Source organism: Mesocricetus auratus, unplaced genomic scaffold (assembly GCF_017639785.1).
Source record: "Mesocricetus auratus isolate SY011 unplaced genomic scaffold, BCM_Maur_2.0 Super-Scaffold_100008, whole genome shotgun sequence".
Classification (NCBI taxonomy): Eukaryota; Metazoa; Chordata; class Mammalia; order Rodentia; family Cricetidae; genus Mesocricetus; species Mesocricetus auratus.
The window spans coordinates 77,320,436-77,343,459 of NW_024429192.1; the positions used below are offsets into that span (position 1 = coordinate 77,320,436).

Genomic DNA, 23,024 nt, shown 5'->3' on the forward strand with positions numbered 1-23,024 from the left:
TGTCATCTAACAATGCAGGAGGCTGAGACAGGAAAATCAAAAGTCCAAGGCCAGCCTGGATAACTTAACAAGACCCTTTCTTAAGACAGAAACTGAAAAGAGGACTGGGAATGTAGCGTAATAGTAGAATCCTGCTCAGAAGGAGCTGGGGGTGTGGCTCAGTGGTATAGCACTAGCCTAGAATCCCCCAGTGAGGTGCTGGAGTGTGGCTCAGTGGTAGAGCACCTGCCTGGAATCCCCCAGTGAGGGGTTAGGCGTGTGGCTCAGTAGGAGAGCGTCTGCCTAGAATCTTCCAGTGGGCCCCCTGAAAGAGCACCTGCCTAGAATCCTCCAATGAGGGGCTGGGGACACAGCTGAGTGGGAGAGCACTTTCCTAGCAAGTGAAAGGACTTAGTGGTAAGACCAACTTTCAGAGGTACTCCTGCCTCTGTGGACCAGTCAGCTGAGGAGTATGGAACATGTACTAGAGTGACCTTGAAGAGGGTGACATCCTTAGTGTGCAAAAACAAGTCTAGGATGCTTGAGTGCTAAATGACGCCCACAGCTGGCCAGCCCCTTGCGGGTGCTTCAGTTTATCATTCCTTATTCTCACTGATACTGTTCTGTGCAAAGGTGACCAGATCTGCCCCAGGATCTCCGAGATCAGGGGAGACTGGGGTCCCAGGGCCTCGCCAGCACTTGTGCTCATCTCAAGGACCTCTGTCCATCTTCATGTGCTTAACTTCGAGCCCCCCCCGTTTTGACCTCATTTACTCAGGAAGATGATGGTGCTGAGATCCTGACTTCACAGTAGGATGCGCAGCTCTGTTGCTGATGGGGGAGTAGCCTTGACCCTGCCTGGGCCTTGGTCTGGTGGGCCATTCTGAAATCAGCCAATACCATTCTGGGCCAAGGGATGCTTGAGTGGATCCTATAGTGATGTGCTGGAACACAATGGCTAAGGTGGTTTTCATCCATTCCCATTGTGGACATGCTGAGTCCTTCATCTGCAGGTGCCCAGAAGCTATTGGAAGGTAGATGGGTGGGGATGGCCATCACCCAAGGCAGACAAGGACACTGCCTCCCAGAATGTGGAGGAATCCCAGATGTACCAATCACTAGCCACAATGAAGTCACTCAAACAGCTACCAGGCAGCAAAACCTGAATGCATCTGGGAGTGATACATGAGTCTGAGGTCATTGTAAAAAGTGACTTTTTCCTCAAGGTGAAATCACGCATACTTCGTGTATGGGGATGTTGATTGCAAGATTCTGACCTCTTGGCTTTAGGGATTCCTGCTAGTAGTTGGAATGCTTCCTTTCTGGATTCGCAAATCCTGCTTCCCAGAAGGTTCAGGCATGTGACACCTGCCCCACAAATGGAGAAAGCATCAGTGTGTAAATATGAGTCAGCGGCAAGAGCAGAACTGGACAGCGCCTACCTGGTGGATCTCCGTGTGGCAACCGTGTTTGAGGGCATGCCATGCTTCTTTGCTTAGGGGACTTGGAGTCCAACAGGCACCCATATCTTCTCAGGGATGCAGAGTTTACACCCCTACAGAAGTGGGCCAGGCCCAGACATCTTACTTTGTAGGAAGTAGCCTGAAATGGCTGGCCAGGGTCACAGCATGCTGGCCTGGAGATTGCACACTGTCCTAGAGGCTGCCTGTTGTAGGCAACCCCCTGCTACTCTAGCTAGCCTGACTCATCTCGAACTGCCCCCAAAGGGTGTCATCAGTGTAAAGATCCAGGCATAGTTTTGAGTGGATACCTGGCTCATTGAGACATAGCCTCTTCTGGGCATCCATCATAGCATAGTCGCTGGGTAGGTGACAAGCTGGGCGCCCATACATAGGATTTGCTTCTGCCCGGGGCCTGTGATCTGGAGTAAAGTGGAGCCTTCAAAGGCCAGTCATGCCTTCCAACTTCCTCCTACATCTAGGGAAACTGAGGCTCCAGAGAAGGGAGATTTACTTGTGGGTAGTGTCCTCTTGCTTCTGACTCAGGGTTCCCTGTGGCCCACCAGTGACGACTTTATTTTTATATTTTTAGTTTTGTGTATGTGTACTGGAGCATGTATGAGTATGTGTGTTGTTTGTGTTTATTAGTGTCTGTACACGTGTGTGTATAGGTGTGCACACCTATGTTTGTAGGTGTATATGCACATATATATGTGCCCATAGTGTGAAGGTCTGAAGTTGGCATTAGGTGTTTCAATTCTTTTTCATTTTTAACTTGTTGAGGCAGGGTCACTCACTGAATCTGGAGCTTTCTGGCTCTAACTAGTCTAACTAGCCAGCTTGCTCTGGGGATTCCCTGTCTGCCTCATTGGCTGGGATTATAGGCAGTCACCACATCTGTACAGTTTTTACTTGGGTTCTGGGGTTGCAAACTCTGGTCTGTATGCTTGCACAGCAAGCACATTAACCACTGAGCCATCCCCCTTGGCCACAGGAGTGGAGTGATGACTTTAATCTTCAACTTATTCATCTCACTATGAAAAATGGAACTGGGAAATAACTGTTGTGATGGAAAATGGTGCGGGGGGGGGGGGGTCCACGCCCTCTTGGAATGGTTCCATTAACTCTCGCCTGTTTAGAACCTCTTGCTCCTTTTTGTGAGGCTCTGTGTGGCCCACAGCACAGCTGGCCAAGGCCAATAGAAGTTTATTTATAGCCAGGCTCCAGGCTGCCTGGTAACAGGCCACTGCTGCCTTTAAAGAAAGAGGCTCTACACAGCCACCTCTGCTCAGCTGGAAATCAGGCCCGCCATGCCTTTGGCTGGGACCGGTGATAGTCAAATCACTATCATGTACAATTATGGATGCAAACGCTCTACACTTGAAGTTGCTTGAGGGAGAAGTCTTCCTGGAAGCGGGGAATCCAGGCAGCCTCTGGCCTGAGCAGAGATCTGTAAGGTAGCTCCATCTAGGTCACATCAAGGCCCGTGGATTCAAGAACAAGGCAGAACAAAAGAAAAATGACTCCACAGGACTGAAGTCCTTGCCTCTAATTGATCTGCCGGAGGGAAAGAATGGATGGAGATGAAATCTGGAAGAATTGGCTGTGAGCGTCAAGGAACAAAGGGCTCATGATTGGGGCGCCCTGGAAATGCTGCCTGTGAAGTGGGGGAGGGCGTCTCATCCCCGTCTGATGCTACAGAGCTCCAGCTCTCAAGAGGCAGTGCTGACCTCAGCAGGGTCACAGGTCCTTGCCTCTGACTCAGAGCCTGCATGGCGGGGGGGGGGAGCGTTACTACAGGTCACAGACCTCAATGGCAGAGGGTCTCCTGAAATAACAAGGATCCAAGTGCACCAGGGAGGCAGTAAATGGCTATTCCTTGCTCAGTGCCATAGGATGGAAGCTCAAGAGCAAAGGGTGTTCTCCAGTGGGGGCTTGGGTTGCGCCACCCCACCCCTCCCCGTTTTCTCCCCGTGCAGCCAGGAAGCTGCACAGATCGAGCCCAGCTCCCACTGTCTTGGTTTTCTGCAGGATGGAGCAAGCTCCATCAGGGTATTTCTGGGGTTTCTTGTGACTGCCACACTGAAAATAAAAGTGAGCTGCCTGAGAGACAGCATGACATAGTAACACCAGGTTGGAGGCCACTGGGGCGGAAGCTGCCCCATGTGTGTCTGGTCTGAGCCAGTGACAGGCTTGAAGCCTGAAAGCCTCCTACAGGCCAGGAGCTTGAAGACCTGGCTGCAGCCACTGTCAATGCCTGCTCGCTCAGCTTGTCGAGCTCCTCGTGTCAGGGTGAGTGCCTGTGGTGCCAGCCTCAGGGAATCTGCCTAAATGTGCCCCATGCCCATTTCCTCAAGTCAAAGATTGCAGGCGGAAGGTGACTCTGTGGGTGCCCAACATCTGAGCCATGGACATGCCTCTTCAGTTCAGAGACATGTGAGACAAGCCAGGAAAAGCTAAGTGACATTTTCTCTGAATGTGAGTCTTCCCTAGGGAGGCCTTCACTTACAATGCAAACACCTGCCTCCATTAATCTTCTGGAACAGTCTCTGCTCTGTACCTTAAAAGGCAGCAAGGTGTGTGTGTGTGTGTGTGTGTGTGTGTGTGTGTGTGTGTGTGTGTGTGTGTGTGAAGTCAAGCTGCTGCCTGACTGACCCCAAACAGAATCACCAATCCCCTCACCCAGATGAGACGACCAAGGTCAAGCCCGGCAGTAGTGATGGTCTCCGAGGGCCATCAATTAATGTCTCAAGTGTGACCCACTGGTCTTTGCTGGCTTGTTTTGAGATAGTCTTCTTTATCCTAGGGTGACCCTGGGCTTTCTGGGAAGTACAGGATGACCTTGAACTCCCGATCCCCTGCTTTCACCTCCCCGGTGCACAGGAAAGAACCCAGGACATGCTAAGCAAGCACTTTACCAAACTACACTACATCCTCAGCCTCCAACAGGTCTTTTGCAAAAACAGATTAGTTTATAGAAAACATGGCCTCAGTCCACTGAAAACCACCTCTGTCAAGAGGTGCCCAGAGGCTCTCAGGCCTGGAGCTTGGGTCTCATTTTCTCACAGAGCCTCCTCTCTGCCTCCGTAAGGAGCAGGTCTTTCCTCTAGCCATGACCTCCCATCTGTCTCCATGAGGAAAATCCATTCTGTATGCTGGCCCTGCCAGCTGTTGCTCCTCCTGCCCTGACCAGCCATTTCTGGCCCATCTCCTTAATGCCCAGTGAGGACAGCTTCACGGTTTGTACTTTAGTGACCACAGATCTCCTTGTTCTAGAGCTCCTGGTTACCTCCTCAGGAGCACTGGCCATGTGCCGTGTCAGGGCAACAGGGAGGCAGACAGGACCCTCTTAGAAAAAGACTGACCAGGCTTGGATGTAGCTCAGTGGGTAGAGTGCTTGGCTAGCATGGGCAAAGCCCTGGGTCCATAAACAGCACTGAGGACGTGGAGAGAAGAGGGTCAGGAGTTCAAGGTCATCCCCAGCTCTATAGCAAGTTTGAGGCCAGCTTCAGTTACATGAGAACCTATTCAAATGAGAAAAGCAGGTGGCAGGGGAGGGGCAGGGATGGACCAAGCTGCCCAGATTAACACAATATTTTGCTATTTGAAAGCCAGGATTACAAACTTTAAAAAGAGCCTGGCCCAGGGAGGAATCATTAAACCCAGGAGTCTCTGTTATTAAACGAAAATGGGCCATGCACCCAGACTTAATGGTGCCACAAACTTTTTAATCACTTCCTTCTTTTCCACTTTACCAGAAATGCGGTGGGTGTGCGTTGTGCAAATTTAGAAAGCACAGATAAGGAAAAACAGAAAATTAAAATCCCCTGCCAGGCTCCCAAGGGAGAGGTGCAGGCTTGCTGCCGGTCTGTGTATCAGGGCTGAAAACTCCATGTGTCCCTGTCTTCCAGGGGAAAATGAGGTCCCTGGAGCATGAATGTTTCATAAGCAGCTTTCCTAAGAGTCAAACCGTAAGCACTTGGCCATGTCACTCAGGGGGAAGGCGGGGTGGTAGTCACACATCTGGCAGGGTCACCACCAGCCACCTGCCCTTAGCACTGTGGTTGCAGCATGAGGTGTGTGGTGGCCTGAGGAGGGTACAATCTCATACCAGACACTCTGGCCTGTGGAGCCCAAAATCAGTCTTAAGTCCTAGATGCAGCCCGTCATACACAGCAAACAGCCATGAAGGTGGTCCCCTAGACCCAGAAAGGCCCTGCTACTATCAACAGAGGGGCTGTCCCCACTGTACAGGTGAGCCTGATCCTCCCCATAACCTTGTGAAGGAGTATCATGTGACTTTCTCTGAGGGGATATGAGCAAATACCTAATCTTCCTAGATAGGGCACTACTGACAGGTCCAAGTCTAGCTAACTTAGTGAGCCAATGAGAGTACTTGGGTAACTTTGTATAGATGACCCACAGGCAACTGTACCATAGGAAAGGGCACCCTGGTGTGTGGTGGGGAGGGGGGACTCATGAAAACTGCATTCCTGCAGCCCCCTGTTTGACCTACAGGCAGTTTGGCCTGCAGGAGGGTCCTCTCTCCCCATCAGCTGTTACTACTTATATAAACTAGGAGTAGGGGCCTTGTGATTCTTGCAAGTTTCAGGGACTTCCTATGTCTTTTAAATTTCATTTGCTTCCTGAATCTTAATGAGCCTCCCACCATAATCTTTTTGCTTATTTGAGTTTTTTGGCATAGGGTCCCACTATGTAGCCTTTGCTGTCCTAGAACTCACTGTGTGAATCAGGCTGACCATGAACTCATAGAGATTCACCTGCCTCTGCCTCAGCTTCCCAAGTGCTGGGATTAAAGGCATGCGCAACCACAACCAGCCAGGAGGAAATGTTTTAATTTGGAGGAAGTATCCACACAAGGATAAGCAAGCATCCGTGGCCCCATTTTACAGAAGGAGAAATTGAGGCAGAAAAAAGTAAAGGTTCCTTCCAGGATGCTCAGCCTGGAGAAGCTAAGCAGACTTTAGTGTCTAGATCAGAGTGGACCACAATGGTCATTCTTTCACTGAAACTTTTTCTCTTCTTTTTTTTGAGGAAAGGTCTTACTATATAGCCCCGGCTAGCCTGGAACTTACTATGCAGACCAGTCTGGCCTGGAACTCATAGAGATCCATCTGTCTCTGCTTCCCAAGTACTGGGATTAAAGATGTGTGCCACCATGCCTAGCTCCACCAAACCTTCAAACTTTCTGTTCTGTGGTGTACACACACACACACACACACACACACACACACACACACACACACACACGCACGCACGCACGCGCACACACACACACACACACACACACACACACATGCACACACACACCCCTACCTGTGAGCCTCCCCTGACCTGGTGCCATCAGTCAGTCCTCTGCCAGTCCTGTTATACCTGCCCAAATGGTGAAAGCATGTCCCCTGATTGTCACCACCACCAGTCTTCAGCCTCATGTGGGGGATTTCCATCCTCTGCCTGCCTCCCCCCCCTCCGCCAGGACCTATGTCTGTTCTTTGGTGACCAACCCTATTCTTCTCTCTCCTAGGAGTGGCTCTCACGATGACCTCAGGCCCCAGTATGTGCCTGCTTTGCCTCCTACACCAGGGAGTCTAAAGTTATCTCACCCTTTGTAACCTCCTATCTACCCACATGTCCAATGCAGGCTCTGACATTGTTACATCTGTGGCATTATCTCTTGCTCTGAGTCTGCCATGAATACAGGATGCCTCTACACACTACAGGCTCTCATGTGTACGGGTTTGGCCACATTGTGCAGTGTGATGGCCCCTTCTTGTCCCTCTTGTGCCTTGAACAACCTGGGGGCCTTTGCCATAGCTGACCTAGAAGAGAAAAGCTCCCTTGGCTTTCCTTCTAGCCCTTTCATCAGCAAAAGGGAAATCCAAGGTTGGGGGAAGAAAGGTCATTTTGGAAATCCATATGCTTTCTGACGTGGTGAGGTGCCAGAACAGTGTGCCTTCTGGAACCTTCTGAGGCTTCCATATCCCTCCATGTCCTAATGATGTAGGAGCTTCTAACCTAAAGGTAGTTGGGGGGTCTCTTCAGAGTGACCAGTCAGACCTTCACTAAATCCTAGTAGCTTGCCTGCACCTAGGCAAGAAGTGTGTGTGTGTGTGTGTGTGTGTGTGTGTGTGTGTGTGTGTGTGTGTGTAGATGCTGGTGGGGTTTCTTGAGGGTGTGTAAGTATAGGGATGTCTATATGGGAGTGGAGGTGTGAGTGTTTGTGGGTATGGAGGTGTTGTTCATGGGGGCATTGGGTGTGTGTAGGTGTGTTTGTGGAGCGTGCAGTTGTGTGAAGGTGCGTGTGTGTGTGTGGCTGCACTCCTGCCTTTGAAGGTTTCCACTGTGGCATTTGCTTACACCCTACTGGACGTTAGGAGGACCTCCAGTGAGCTGGGGTACATCATGCATCACTACTGCAAACCCTAACTTCTTGGGCACAATGGGAGCCCCTAGCCACATAAAGAAGACCCAGCTGGCTGGTGGCTAGAGCCCTTTATCTGGCTCTGCTGCCTGGGGACAGTCGGGGGCCTAAGGCAGCCTCTGAGTCACCCTGTTTATTTCTTCCCTCCCTCCTGCAGCCATGAAGTCAGGGGGCACACAACTGAAGCTCATCATGACCTTCCAGAATTACGGGCAGGCGCTATTCAAACCCATGAAGTAAGTGCCCGACACGAGGGTGGGCATGAGGCCGGGCCACAGTGTGCAGGTATAAGGCCGGGTGAGGGAGGCAACATGTATCTGGGGGTGAACTTTAGTGATGGCTAAGTGAGTAGCCAGGCTGTCTACACACTCCTGGTCCCTCTCCAGCCTAACACCATCATTACACAACTGGGGATGATTGTCCATCTTATTCAGAGAGGGAGAATGCTTGCATTTAACACTGGACTGGCAGTGTGGGCATGCAAGAAACCCCTGGAGGGGAGACTGCATTTTTCTAACAAGCTCAGAGGCTGTGGGGGACTCTACACAGGGCCAATGTTACTGTCCAAAGCTCTGCAGGTGGTATGGCCTGTTTCTCACTCAGCCTGCTGTCCAGTCCAGGTGACTGTGGGACACAGTAAGGGTAGCCTGTACATCATAAAACTTCATCCTGGGGAGATGGCTCAATCAGTAAAGGGCTTGCCACAAGAGCATGAGGCCCAAGTTTGATCTGTAGCACCCACGTAAAAAGCCAGGCATGGCATTGCATACCTGTAGTCCAGTGCTGGGGTGGCGGAGACAGCAGGATGCCTGTCACTCACCGGCCAGTCTAACTGAATTGGTGAGCTCCAGGTTCAGTGAAAGACCCTGCCTCAAAATATAAGGTGGAGAGTGTGCATGCGCACACATGCAACTTCATCCTAACACGAAGTGGTACTAGAGTGGGCTCCCCACCCCACAGAAGAGGTAGAAATCTCATCACCAGTGTCAGTGATGGAGTGCTGTGTAGCACGTGATCACTCAGGAGTTGCTAGAGCATGCAACTCATTGTTGACACAGGCTGGCTCCCCTGCTTGGCCCGAGGTCTTGGCATTTTTGTGACCATTGCTCTTTAGAGCATGGCTTACAGCCTCAAAGGCTACGGAGGACATGCAAGTTGTGGGAGGGAGGCTTCCGTGCAGCAGGCTGCGGGGTGTAGGCCTCCAGGGACAGCCCAGCTGTGTTGACTGACCAGGTCTCTGCTATCCGCCCTGATTTTACCTCAAACCCAGCTTTCCCTCCTATTTAATCCTCAAAAAAAAAAGAAAGAAAGAAGGGAGGGAGGGAGGGAGGGAAGAAGGAAGGAAGGAAGGAAGGAAGAAATAAAGAAAGAAAGAAAGAAAGAAAGAAAGAAAGAAAGAAAGAAAGAAAGAAAGAAAGAAAGAAGAAAGAGAGAAAGGAAACAAAAACCAAACACCAGTAAGTACTCCGGAAGCAGGGAAGGCACTTGGCTCTTCCTGTTTGTCCTGTGTTCCCAGGCAGACCAGGATGGGCTCAGGGGGGAAAGTGGGCTTCCCTGGCTTCTCAAGGACAATCAGCCTGTTTCATATGCAGGCTTGCAGGAGCCTAGACCTGAGCACCATGCACTCCCACAGGCAAAGGAAAACCTGGTCATAGGGCTTAAACCAGGAGACAGTGAGGTCTATGCTGCTGCCTGTGAGGTGGAGTGACCGGGAGTGCCACGTGGCCGCACGGCTGAGAGCATAGCATTTATTTCCCTCTTCATGCAAGACAGTGGCATTTTTCTATGTCCCACAAGCATCTGTCCTGTGCAGGGAGTGATGTCAACTTGGCATGAGAAGAGCCATGGGCTGGACGCCACCACTTGGGAGTAGTGTGTGCAGTCAAGCGTTGTGCATCCCTGCCCTTTAGGAGCAAGCAGAAGGTCTCCACATAACCTGTAGCCTATGTGGTCATCCCAGGATGTCCTAGAGGGCCAGATGCCAGGGAGAAGGACAGGGCCTCCTGTGGTTTCTCAAGGGGGGAATTTAGTGGAGACAGAATCTCACTGTATCCCAGGCTAGTCTCAAACTCAGCAGACCTCTTACCTCAGGCCTCTCAGAGTACTGGCGTTACAGATATATACCTCCACCTATTGCTTAAAGGAGGCTTGCCCCCTCCCCCCTTTCTTACTCTCCTTCCTTGGGTAAAGAGGTTTATGAGCCCAGCCTGGCCTCAAGCATGCTCTGTAGCTGAGGATATTCCTGAACTTCTGATCCTCCTGTCTCCACATCCGTAGTTCTGGGATGACGGCCATGTGCCGCCACACCCTGTATATGCAGTACTGAAGATGGAAGGAACCTGGGGCATTGTGCCCGTTTAGCAAGCGCTTTACCAACACAGCCACAGTCTCAGCTCCTAAAGCAAGATATTTTAAGGCCTCTGGTTTCAGCAAGGACAGTGCCATGAGAACCTGCCTGCATAGAGGCCGAGGCCAGGCCAGGTGACAAATGGATCAGGACAGCCTGCTGCTGGCCAAGATCTGGGGACAATAAACAAAAATGACAGCAAACATGACTCCTTTTCAGGCAAGTTCCGCAGGCCTGGGTTCCAAGAGGCAGGTTTGTGTTTCCTGTCTGAGAAGTGTATCTTCAAGCCTGGCAGAAATTTACAGACATGTCCAGGGCTGTCCAGAGAGGCTCCGCGTGGCCCAGAGTTTCAGGACAGCAAGCCCCGGGGATCCAGATGGCCACATCAGTGGAGATGGGGGTGATTCTGGATTCTGGCTTGTGTCCTGGCTCTGTGTGAGTAGCTGGAGGGGAAGGTATGTCCAGCTGTGGACAGCTGCAACCACAGTCACTGCCAGGCACTTGAACAGCCCGTGTCCCATGAAGAGGGAGAGGAATGGGGCACTGCACTCAGGGTTTCGTGTTCTGTTTTATCCCCACAATGGAGTCTAAAGACAGGCTGTTCATAACTACATACAAACAAGGAACCCGGAGTGCTGAGGGAGTTGGGGATCCAAAGCCCTGTAAGGAGCCCTCAACCTGGTGGGTACCACCATATCCCTGAGTGATCATATAAGGGGCTGAGTTTAGAAACCTCTTTAGAATCCCACATCTCCAGATTATCTGAGGGGCTTTGGAGGGCTTCCAGGGCTGTGACTGGAGCAGGGAAAAATAGTGTGTGGCCTAGATTGGGTGGGAGGTACCAGCCAGGTCAGGGTGTGCTGGGGAAACAGGTTAAGGAAACTATGGCTCAGAAAGGGAAATAATGTGTTAAAGGCTGGCCAGAGACAGCCTGAGGCCAGCCTGGCCTTTCTCTTCCAAATGAGCATGGTGGGAGGAGGCTGAGTATGTGAAGGGTGTCCCCATGCCATCAGGTGGCACAGTTTGCTGTAAACTTCCCATGTTCTCTGTCTGGGTCATTTTGGTGTTCCTCGTGTCGTGCTGACCTCCAACATAAAATTATTTTCATTGCTGCTGCATACCTGTAATTTTGCGAATGTTATGGATCACAATGTAAATATCTGTGTTTTCTGATGGTCTTAGGTGACCCGGTGAAAGAGTCATTCTAATCCCCTACTCCAAAGGCATCGTGACCTACAGGTTGAGAACCTTTGCTTTAAAGTATCTCTTCCTTCCTTCCTTTCTTTCTTTCTTTCTTTCTTTCTTCCTTCCTTCCTTCCTTCCTTTCTCTTTCTTTTTTTCCGTTAAGTTTAAAAGTGGCCTTCCCGGCGACAAATGCACACCATGCCTTCTAGAACCACTCGCTTGAGTCCCTAGCTTCTGGTACTGATCGACTCATATATCTCTCACCTCTAGTTTTCATTGTTCAAAGAGGAAACTCCTTAAAAATCTAGCTGACTCTCCCTCCCCCTCCCCCAGCACTCGACAACCACTAATCTCCTGTCTCGCTGTGTGGATTTGCTTATTCTGGGTTTTCGTAGGCATGGGATCATGCAGTGGGCAGTGCTTTCTGTCTGGTCTACAGTGATATAGTTCATCCATGATGGAACATGTGGTAATGCTTCCCTGCCTTTTTTATTGATGAATAATGTTCCATTGTGTGGACGGGCCACACCCTATTTATCCATCCATCTGCTGATGGGCTTGGATTGTTCTCACGATCTGTAATGAATAATGCCGCTTTGAATCTTTGGACGCATGGATGTATTTTGGGGGATTCATGTGGGTTGTGAGAATAATCTCCCTGGAGAGAGGTAAACATTGTAGATTGTCTTCTCTAACAACAAAACGCAGTACAATTTTTATCAGCGTTCACCTGGGGAGCCAGTATATTTATTGGGTTTACAGAGTATGGGTGAGGGATCCCATGGCACCACACCTGGAAGTCTTCACCCAGCATGGATGGCAGCTTATCCATAGCTGCACAGATGGAACCTCCCCTCACCCCCTCGCTCCCCCCGCCACTTCAGCCAACCTCCCCCAACTTACAGACAGTGATTCTCAATCTGTGGGTTATGACCCCTTTGGGGGTCATGTATCAGATATCCTGCACATCAGATGTTTACATTATGACTCATAGCCTCGGCAAAATCAGTTATGAAGTAGTCATGAAAGTCATTTTATGGTTGGGGGCCACCACAGCATGAGGAACTGTATTAAAGGGCTGCAGCGTTAGGAAGGTTGAGAAGCACTGCTGTAGACTCTAGCACCTCCCAGGCCCCAAATTGCCACATGCAATTAGGGCAGAAATGCATGAAATGTCTGGGAGAGCAGCTGGAGTCTCAGTTGAGGTCCCACGACCTTCCAAATCCACTCCTTCTCCAAGGGAACATCAGTAGGTCTGTTCACAATAGTCTCTTGCAGCATGCAGTGCTGACCCAGTGAAAATGGGTTTGTTTTGCCCAGAGAACCCCATTTTATAACAACATGTATGGTTGCTATACAGAGGACAACCTTGGGTGTTGTCTTCAGAAACACCATCCGCCTCCTTTGAGACAGGGTCTCTCACTGACCTAGAATTTACTAGGAGGACTGGCCAGATAGCCCAAGAGATCTGTCTGTCTCCACCTCCCCAGCACTGGGGCTACCCTCATGGGCCACCAGGCTACATCTTCACCTGGGTCCTGGGTACCAGTCCCAGTTCTTCATACTTGCAAAGCAATACTTTACCAACTTGGCTGTGCCCATGATTTGGGTCTCTTAGACACAGCCTTGGAAGGCCACTGGATCTCTCTTAGCACTCTCATTTGTTTGCATCCAGTTTCCATGGTAGCTGTGCCATTTATAATCCCACCTGCACAGCCCACGTGTCAGCTTCCTCAGTCTTCACCAGCACATCCTGTCATCTACCTTTGATGGTGGCTGTCCTCGTTAGTGTGAGAAGGGACTTCCTGCTAGCCAAGGAGACCAGAGTCTTCTCAAGAGCATGTTGGTCTTCTATATGTCTTCTTTGGAGATACACCAGTTTAGCACTCCTGCCATCTCTTATGGCTATTTGTCTTTGTTGTCAAAGGGTTAGATAACTCTTATCGCATAGGTGGTGTCTTTTGAAGTATAGGTTTTCAGGTTTTAGGGTGTCCATTTTATTCATTTTTTTGTTATTTGTGCTTTTGGTGAGCTATTTAAACTTTAATGTGTGTGTGTGTGTGTGTGTGTGTGTGTGTGTGTGTGTGTGTGTGTGTCAGAGAAGCCATGAGGCCTCACTGGGACTTAGTTATCTGCTCACAAAGCCTTGTAAGATAAGGTCTGATGGCCCATCCCAAGTCTGCCTTTCGGGAGTTAGGCTAGGATATGCCCTAGATGCTTCCCCAGAGGCTGCTTGCAGGGGCAAAGCTCAGCAGGGTGGGGTCAGCTGCAGGCCTCAACAGTACAAACAACAAGTAGTTTCTTGGAAAAGAACCTTCCAGGCATGCCTGAGGCTGCCCCTGATGCAGCATGACCATCTCATGGCAGAAACACTCACCTAGCAGCCGCAGGCACTTGCAGAGCTTCTGGTTTGGGCCTGGCACAGACATGATTCATGGGACAGCTGCAGGGCTGTGAGCCCTGGACATGGGTCACTTGGGTGCTGAGTAGGGCATGAGGGAGTGTGTGTGTCTAGCCCACCACGACAGCTGTGGCTGCTGCTTATGCAGTCATGCACAGAATGCATGGGAGAATGAGCTCCTGTGGGGTGGGCAGAGGGACCAGCAGGCTTCCCCCGAGGAGGGTCAGGAGGGTCAGGGCTGGAAGGAAAGACAGCCTTACAAGAACACCCTGCTGGAGCCGGGCGGTGGTGGCGCACGCCTTTAATCCCAGCACTCGGGAGGCAGAGGCAGGTGGATCTCTGTGAGTTCGAGGCCGGGCTGGACCGATAGCCTCCAAAACAACAAAGAGAAACCCTGACTCGTAAAAACCAAAAAAAAAAAAAAAAAAAAAAAAGAACACCCTGCTGGAAGCAGCCTTCAGGGAGGCCAGGGGAGTGTGAAGGTCACCTGAAAGTCAGATATGTCCAGGCCACAGGAGGAGCCGTGTGCACAGTCCAAGGGGTTGACTGGCACCATCAGGATCGGGTCCCCACAAGGTTTCATCTGCCCTGTCTAAAACGGAGGCTTCAGTGTGTCAGGTACTGGACCCAGCTGCCCACAGTGGACTTCTGCTCCTCTCCCCCCCTCCACCTCCAGCTGCTTACCAGATGCTGGAGCCTGCATGCCGAAGGGGTACCGTGCTGGAAGACAGGGGCCACACATTCCTGTGGGGTCTGGTGGGAAAGTCTGGGGTCTGAACAGAGACATGATCACTAAGTGAGTCGGGCAGCAGCCTGATCTGAGACTGTACGTTTAGGGCCTGGACATTGGCCCTTGGCTCAGATCAGTATTTGGGATGTCAGGGTGCACAATTCCTGCCTCAGTACAGGATGGGAGACGGGAAGGAGGCTGTGGGGAGTATCAGTGGGAGAGTTAGGAAGGGGAGGAGTTTACCCATGGAGGCCGGGCAGTGTGATATCGGAGACATCTAGGAAACTGTTCTAGTCGGTTCTTTGTTGCTGGGATATAACACTGACCAAAGGCAGCTAGGAGAACAAAGGGTTTGTTTGGCTTGCAGGTTATAGTTCCTCATTGAGGGAGGGCAAGCAAGAGCTCAAAGTGGGAACTGGAAGCCATGGAGGAACCCTGGCTTGACACCCATGGCTTGCTCAGCTTGCTCTTTTTACACAGCTCAGGACCACCTGCCCAAGGGCGGAGCCTGTGCTCTCTCACTTCAATCAGCAATGCCTCATAGACAAGCCCACAGCTAATCTAATGGAGGCAGTTGTTCAGTTAAGGTTTCCTCTTCCAAAGGGACTCCAGTTTATGACGGGTTGACAAAGACTAACCAGTACAGACCCTTCTCTGGGCACAGTGATGCGACACGGGAGCAACTAAAGAAGAGAGAGCCTCTGTCCCTGTGTCTGATGGCATGTGGGGACCCACTTGGGACATTCAGGCAGAGCACAGAGGAACACCTCTAGGTCAAGTCCTAGCCACAAAACTTACTGTGTGACCCATCCCTCCGTGTACAGCTGGGGCATGAGGTCCAGGACCCTTCCCTCCCAGAAGGCTCATCTCCAGGGAGGAGGTCACTCCACAAGACAGGGGGACGGTGAATCCATCCTACACATAACCTGTGTTTTGCCCATTTGATTCCTGTCTGCCTTTGCTTCCATTTCCCAAGGGATTGGAGAGAGCATTCCCCACATTGCTGAGTGACTCTCAGGAAGCATCCACCTTGAGTGGCCCAGAGATGGCTTATGGAGGCTGACACCAGCCTGGGAAATATCTCTGCTTCTGGCCAGTGTGACAGCATATCCCACATCCTACCTGGTTCCTGACCAGACAGGCCCAAAGGTCCCCACCACCGTTGAGAGCTGTCCATACCTGTGGGCTGGGGTTGAGGTGTCTGCAGTGGTGTAGAGAAGGGCCACCCTAAGTGGACCTCACATGGGGAAGGGGTCTGATTTAGGATGTCCTGGCTGTGACTGTGGGTGGTTGTGTGACTTGGCAGTTGAGTACTTACAGATCACTTGGAAGCCCATAGGTGGGCAGTAGTGTAACTGGGTGGTTTTGTAGCTACAGGCAGTTGTGTGATTGGATGGGTTGTGACTATGGGTGGTCTTGTGACTGGGTGGCTGTGTCACAGGTGAGGTTTTGTGACAGGGTAGTTTGTGTGACTGTGGGCAGTCGAGTGACTATGTAAATGCCAACCCTAGCGCACATCACGATCTTTGACCTTCCTAGATAGCACATATGTATATTATTTTGTGATGGACTCTCCTTAATGCTGGAAGAACAAGGCTTGAACGGGCAAAAGTAAACAAGGAGCAGGCCACAGGCCAGGGTATGAAGCCAGGATTCTGGACTTAGGTGCCAGGCGCTTGGGCACTAGTGCTTGGAGGAAAGGCTGCCTGAGCCTAGATCTAGACATTGTCTGATAAAGTGGCATAACAACTCTAGCCCAGGCTGTCCTAGAACTCACTCTGTACCTCAGGTTGGCCTTGAACTCACAGTGACCCTCCTGTATCAGCCTCCTGAGTGCTAAGATTATAGGCATGTACCACCATGTGCAGCCCCACTGGCGTTTTCCCCTGTTTTGAGCAGTACACTGGTGACCTCAGTGATCTACACTGGTCCCAGCAGCGTGACCCTTTGACACTACTACGTGACTCTCTGTCTTCAGTGAGATCACAGTAGGAACCTCATACTCTAGACTGAGTCTAGTTAGTCCTCATGGCAAACATCAAGGATTGTGGATGGTCTCCCATGCTTTCTTGTGGATCATGTCCTGGCTCAACCCCAGACTGGTCAGGAAGTGGGAGGTGACAGGTGACAGACTGGAGACCTACAGCTTATGCTGGTACAACCTAAACCCAGATGGGCATGGGGCATGCCTTGCTCGGAAACCTCTGAGGTCATAAGGGGGCCCAGCTGAGACACACGGTGAGTGTCATCCTAACAGGCCATCCACAGAGTACCTGCCTTTGGACACCATCTGGGGAAGGTGGATGTGGCACTATGGACCCGTTTTTCCCCGTGTGTTTTTCTTGGTGACCGGAAGCCTGGTCACCAGTAAGGAAGGTTTGGGGAAGAGCTGGCGGAAAGTGGAGAAGGAATGGTGGGGTGGAGACATTGTCCTTGTCACCGATGCACAAACTCAGGTTTGGCCGGAAGAGCTGGTGCATGGGTGAAGGATGAGAGTAAAGAGCAGAAGAGACTGGGCTGTGGAGACGGCTCAGCAATGAAGAGAACTGGTTGCTCTTGCCCAGGACTCAGCACCCAACGGCAGCTCAGAACCATCTGAAACTTAATTCTCAAGGAATCGGATACCCTTTTCTGACCTCCTTGGGCACTAGACATAGTCATGGTGCACATAAATACATGCAGTCATACACATAAAATAAGAAAATAAATCTGAAAAAAAAGGAGTGCCTGAGACAGCAGAAACATCTCAGGCAGAGAGCTCTGGCTTGGGGTCAGAAATCCACTCTGAAGGGCAGGATCCTGTGGTCAAGGCTGTTCAATGCTAGGAAGGACAAAGGACACTGGGAGGAAAGGAACAGAGTTTTGAGCCACCCAGGCAGGAGGCCTTAGTGTGGTCCTGGGCTGAAGAGGAGACTTCAAAGAAGTCCTAAAGTCAGGAATGGGTGAGCAGGGGACCTCAGCATGTTCCTAGGGTGAACAGGGACCCTCACTGTGTTCCTGAGGTAAGCAGGGGACCTCAGCATGCTCCTGGGGTAGGCAGGGGACCTCAGCATGCTCCTGGGGTAGGCAGGGGACCTCAGCATGCTCCTGGGGTAGGCAGGGGACTTCAGTGAGTTCTGTCTGACAGGCTGAGCAGAGGGTCATACAGTGACAGTGACGGCCGTGACAAGGCTCAGGAACACTCATGTTTGAAGTCCAGGAGCAGGGTTAGCGATTTCCAAGGATGTCCTGGCCGTGTGGGGAACAGCTCATGCTTTCATTGCCTGTACCTTCACTGAGCCCAAAAAACAAACAGATTGCCCAATCCTGGTCACAGGTGTGGAGCCAGCAGAGGCCTGGGCCTGACCAGAAGTAGACAAGGACCCTTTTGTGTATACTGTCAGCCCACACTTAGCCTCCCAGCCTGTGCCCATCCTTGGCTGTACTGTGGCCTGGCCTTTTGGCTTCCTGAGGCTTCCATGTGCTCCTCAGTGGGAACTCCAGGTCAGAACTTTAGACCTTTCTTCATTCATCAAGGGGCCTCCTGGGCCCCCTCATATCGTTTGGGTTGTTCTGTGACTTGCTCGCTCAAGGCAGCTGGCTTCTGGAACATGGGACTTGCCTGAAAGGTACCCTTCCTAACCCTGAATGACAGAGTCCATGGGGAAGGCCTGCTCCAAGTTCCGTGTATGGCCCCAGCCCCCACCTGGCATGTACATTGGGCTTTCTCTCTTCTGAACCACCATGAGGAAGCCACATATGCCTGCCCTGTGAGACAGTCGACACAGACGAGCGCTTCAGAGGGCCGTATGTCCTATTGTAAGTGGAGCACGTCCAGACAGAGGAACATAGAACGTGGTATTGGAGGGCGTAGGGACTGGCAGGGTGACCCTGCCTCCAGCTCTATACACTGTATTGAGAAGCCACTCATGAGCAGGCATAGACTCTGAGAACACTCCAAACAGGATTGGAGGGGGAGACGGACTGCAGGCAGGGCCTGTGACTGCACAGGGGGCTTTAAAGGTGCCCAAGGTACTTTCTGAGTGGCATCTGGTGGGAGCATGGGCTATGGCAGTCTTTTCTCTGATGCTCCCTGGACGACGCTAGGCAGCAGGAGCAGGAGATGGTGTCAGAGGCAAAGCTGCGGACGCAGGGCCAAGAGCTACCTTTTTGCCAAGAGCTGCGACCAGGTGGGCAGTTCTGTGACCCTGTGGGAGGAGTTAGACAAGGGAGACCCTGGAATACCAAGGACACGAGCATCAGGAACAGTGGGCGGCTTAGGGATGGGAGCCATGATGGAAGCCACTCAAAGACTTGAGAGCCAGAGGAATGTGAGAGGGTCTGCATTTGTGCTGTGATATTACCTGCTGGTTAGAGCCACCCTCAGCTGAGCATGGGCAGTTGGGGGCGGGGGTTGTGTTCGAGAACATCCCATGAGCAACGGGGTGGGCCCCACCGGGGAAGGGGGATGGAGGGAACCAGGGTACCTCTGGACATCTTAGCCTCTGTCTGATTTCTCAAGCCTCTCACTGAGGCCTGCCGGCTGATTTCCAGGCATTGTTGCAGGGAGCAGATGACTGGTGAGGAAAGTCCTGCACCACCAAGGGCTGGGGTGGTAGGGAGGAAGTTACCACTGGGGTTTGCTGAGAGCTTGGAGACAGGACCCAGGTCTGAGCAAGGCAGAGGGGAGAGGCCCTGTGGAGGTAACTGAGACATGAGGGACACCCAGTGCGAGGGTACACAGCATGTGGGAAACATGGATGCATAGGTTGTACATGCTTCGTCAGAGAGTACAGCTGTGTTTACATATATATGTGTATGTGCTTGTGTGAGTACATATACCATGCATGTTCATGTGTTTGTGTACTTCATGCATGTGTTCTTGTATAAGTATGTATTGCACATGTGTGGGCATATATTGTATGTGTGTTCTTATATGGGTATGTAGTATATATGCATGTATATACTCATGTGTGAATTGCATGTATATGCTTCTATGTGTAGGTATGGGTTGTATGTGCTCATGTTTATTACGTGGGTGTGCTTGTGTGTATGGGTGTTTATTCTGCATATGGGTGTTTTTTGCATTGTTCCTGTCTGATGCATGTGTGTTCGTGTGTGTTGCATGTGCTTGCTTGTGTGTGAACATGTGCACACTTATCTGGGTCAGAGCCAAGGTGGTGTCTACAGAGTGGCAGCTGGAACCTGGACTTGTGAGGCAGATGCTGTGGGGGTATGGACATGTCCTTGCAGTGACCTTGCAGAGGGGGCTGTTGGTGTCGAGGGCCTTCCTAGCTGCTGCTGTCTTTGCAGCACTCAGTGTGACCTTCCTGCCTTGGATAGTACAACACTGGCTCAGGTGTAGACAATTGGGTCATTTCCAGATCTAGGGATTATGTTTGTAGTCATAAGAACATGATCTGTATTAATTTCAAAAACAAGCAAGCAATAACCCTGACAGAGCCAGCCTAGAGATCTAGGAAGCAGATGATCTGGGGCACAGCAGGGGTGCAGGGGCCTCAGAGGCCTGTGCGCTGCCCCCCACAGGGAACCTGTCCTCAGCTGAGCCTGGGCTCGGAGCCTTCCTGCAGGCATGTACCCTCAGTTCCTAGCCTGCCGCCTGCACCTCTAACAGCTGCTAGCTGCTGAGGTCGGTCCATTATCAGCAGAACAAGAAGACATTAATGAGGTCCACAACATCTGCAGATGATCTTTGTGAAAGGCAGGGGTGGAGCTGGCCAATCTGAGTGCCACATGGGACCACTGGGAAAGCGTTTCCCTTGCCATCCCTGCCTTGGCCAGCTGGAGCCCTGTAGTCTTTCTCCTTCTGTCTAAGGGTCCCCGGCTCCAGCTGTGCAGGGTACAACTACCACCTCTACCCCTCTTGAACCTCTAGAAAAGACTGGTCAGGAACTAACCCATGCTAACTCCAGTTCAGTAAAGAGGGCTCAGCCAGCCCCACAGGAGCCATGGCGTCCTCACACATCCACAGACAAGGACCCTGAGCACAGAAGGAACTGCTCCTGGACCATGTATCTGCTGAGCTAGGACTCACCGTAGCCTTCACCCCTGTCTGGCCAGCAGAGGTTTCCAAGCTGTTCCTATCATTCTTTCTTCTTTTTCTCTTTTAAAACAAGTCTCATGTCAGGCTGCCTTCAAACTCATATGTGGCTGAGAATGGCACTGAACCTGTGATCTCCTGCCTTGACGTCTTAAGGCCTGGGATTACAGGTATGCGCCATCAATCTTCTGGATTTGTTTGTTTATTTGGTTGGTAGGTTGGTTGGTTGGTTGGTTGGCTGATTGATTAATTTGACTTGGCTTGGTTTTGGTTACTAGGGATTTAACCCAGAGACTTGTGTATAATAGGCAAACACCTTACTGACTGAGCCATATCCCCAGCCATGCCCCCATCTTAATGCCTGAGATATGGTCCTCGGACTTCTAAGCCCCCCCAACCCTGCCTCGCACCCAAAGGTTCCCAGATGGACAAAATGACATTGTCTGAAGCTGACCTCAGCAGTTAGCCAGCTCCTATTCTCACTCAACAGCTGGAAGGCTATTTACTTAATACCACAAAAAGGAATTATTAACAAATCGTATAGCAATGCTGGAAAACAGGCCAGGGACAAGAATGAATTACAAAACCCAGCAAAGCCAGCTCAGAGAAAAGCCACAGGCTGCACCTGCAGAGCCTTCATGCCCTTCGTGACCTCCTGGGGACCTCAGCACCATTCATGCTGGGACTTTTCTCCAGAGACTCCAGGGAAAGCCACCCCCTCCCCCTACACTTTCGAAAATTCCAGCCAGTCATTTTCTCCCAAGTTGTTCCTGACAGCCACTCGGAAAGTGTCATCTTTCTTTTTTCTGTAGCTATGACAGTGTCGGGGTGGGGGCAGACAATTAAAAGGAGGGTAAGAATCACTATCTTCATTTTCCTCTTTCCATTCCAGAGGAAGAAAATGAAAGTCAGGGGGGTTTCATTCCAAAGCAGTTCGATTAGATCTGCTCATTTTTAGTCTTCTGTTTTGTTTTGTTGTTTTTTAATAGCCCCCAAAGGAAACTCTAGATTTAAGACCTTCCTTAACCCAGAAAATGGTCTGAGATGTGAGCTCCTGGCTCTGGGCTCAGTTTATTTCCCCTATTGATATTTTCTAAACATCAAGGGCTCCTTGGAGGGGAAACAAGATGATAGCAGAACTTGTGCTAAATATTTAATCCCCAGCTTCGGCATTACTGATGTCTCAGATATATATGTATATATGTATGGATACACACACACACACATATATGTGTATATATATATATATATATATATATATATCACCTTTAAATGAATTGACTGAGGTCACAGGTGCCCCTGGAGAGAGCCTCATTTCATTCTACTTTGTTCCCCTCCAAGCTGAGCTGCAGAGAGTTTCAAAATTATGAGAGTTTTTTTTTTTTACCTCAGACATGTCCACCCTATGCCATTTTATTTTATTCTCTTTATTTGGGGTATGCAAGCGTGTGTGTACACAAGCATGTGTGCACATGTGGAGGCCAGAGGTAGGTGTAGATCTCCACCTCGTATACTGAGACAGTTGAACCCAAAACTTGAAGATTTGGTTAGTGTAGGTAGGCAGCTTATGTCTGGGCTTCCCTATCTTAGTCTCCCAGGGTTGGAGTCACTGAGGGTCACCATGCCCTCTTAGTATTTACATGCATGCTGGAGATTTGAATTCAGGTCCTTACACTTGCACAGCAGGCCCTTTACCCAGTGAACCTGTCCCCAGCCCTAATTCTTTTGTTTCGAGGGGGATGTTGGTGTGTGTGCACATGTGTGTGCATGTCAATTCCCTATCACTCTCCACACTATTTTTGGAGATGGGATCACTCACGGAAGCTGGATCCCACCATTCTGCTAGGCTGGCAGCCAACAAACCCCAGGCATCCTTCTGTCTTCACCTCCCCAGGGCTAGGATTACAGCTGCATGTGATACTACTGGGCTTTTTACTTGGGTGCTGGGGATTTGAACTCAGGTCCTCGGACTTGTGCAGCAACATTTTACTGGTTGAGTCATCTCCCCCAGGCCTCCCCCTATGCTTTTCAAACCTAGTCTGCCTCTTGTTGATCATCTTGGCATGACTTCAAACTTCCCAAGGTTACAAACCTTTGAGTCGTTATTGATTTTCATTGACTTGACCTTAGCAGGTAGGCTTTGCTCCAGTTCACCCTCAGTTAATGAAGAGGCCAGCTGTTTTTACCTCCTACCCCACCCCCACGGTGAAGAGCTGGTTGTGCCTGGAGTTTGAAGGGTTCTGGCTATCTGAATACCAGCATTTCCCCCACGGGGTTCTGAAGCTCTGGCTGCATAACCAGACTGTCAGAGCCAGTGGAGAAGCAGGGTCACAGCTGGGGTGCAGGTCTCAGGAGGTAACAGAAGAATGGAAGGAAGACCTTCTGCCCTATGTGTCCCTTGTGAAACCCAAAACAAGCAAGTAAATCATCCAAGCCCAGT

General features: G+C 50.8%; 1 protein-coding gene across 1 annotated transcript in view; it reads left to right on the plus strand.

Annotated features, from left to right (window-relative positions):
* The window catches only part of Fam20c (FAM20C golgi associated secretory pathway kinase), a 52,500-nt gene that overhangs the window by 4,194 nt on the left and 25,282 nt on the right, over positions 1 to 23,024 (plus strand). Inside the window, exon 3 of the mRNA XM_005080004.4 lies at positions 8,039 to 8,117. Within this exon, the coding sequence (XP_005080061.1) occupies positions 8,039 to 8,117 (79 nt within the window). The remainder of the gene's footprint in view (positions 1 to 8,038; positions 8,118 to 23,024) is intronic.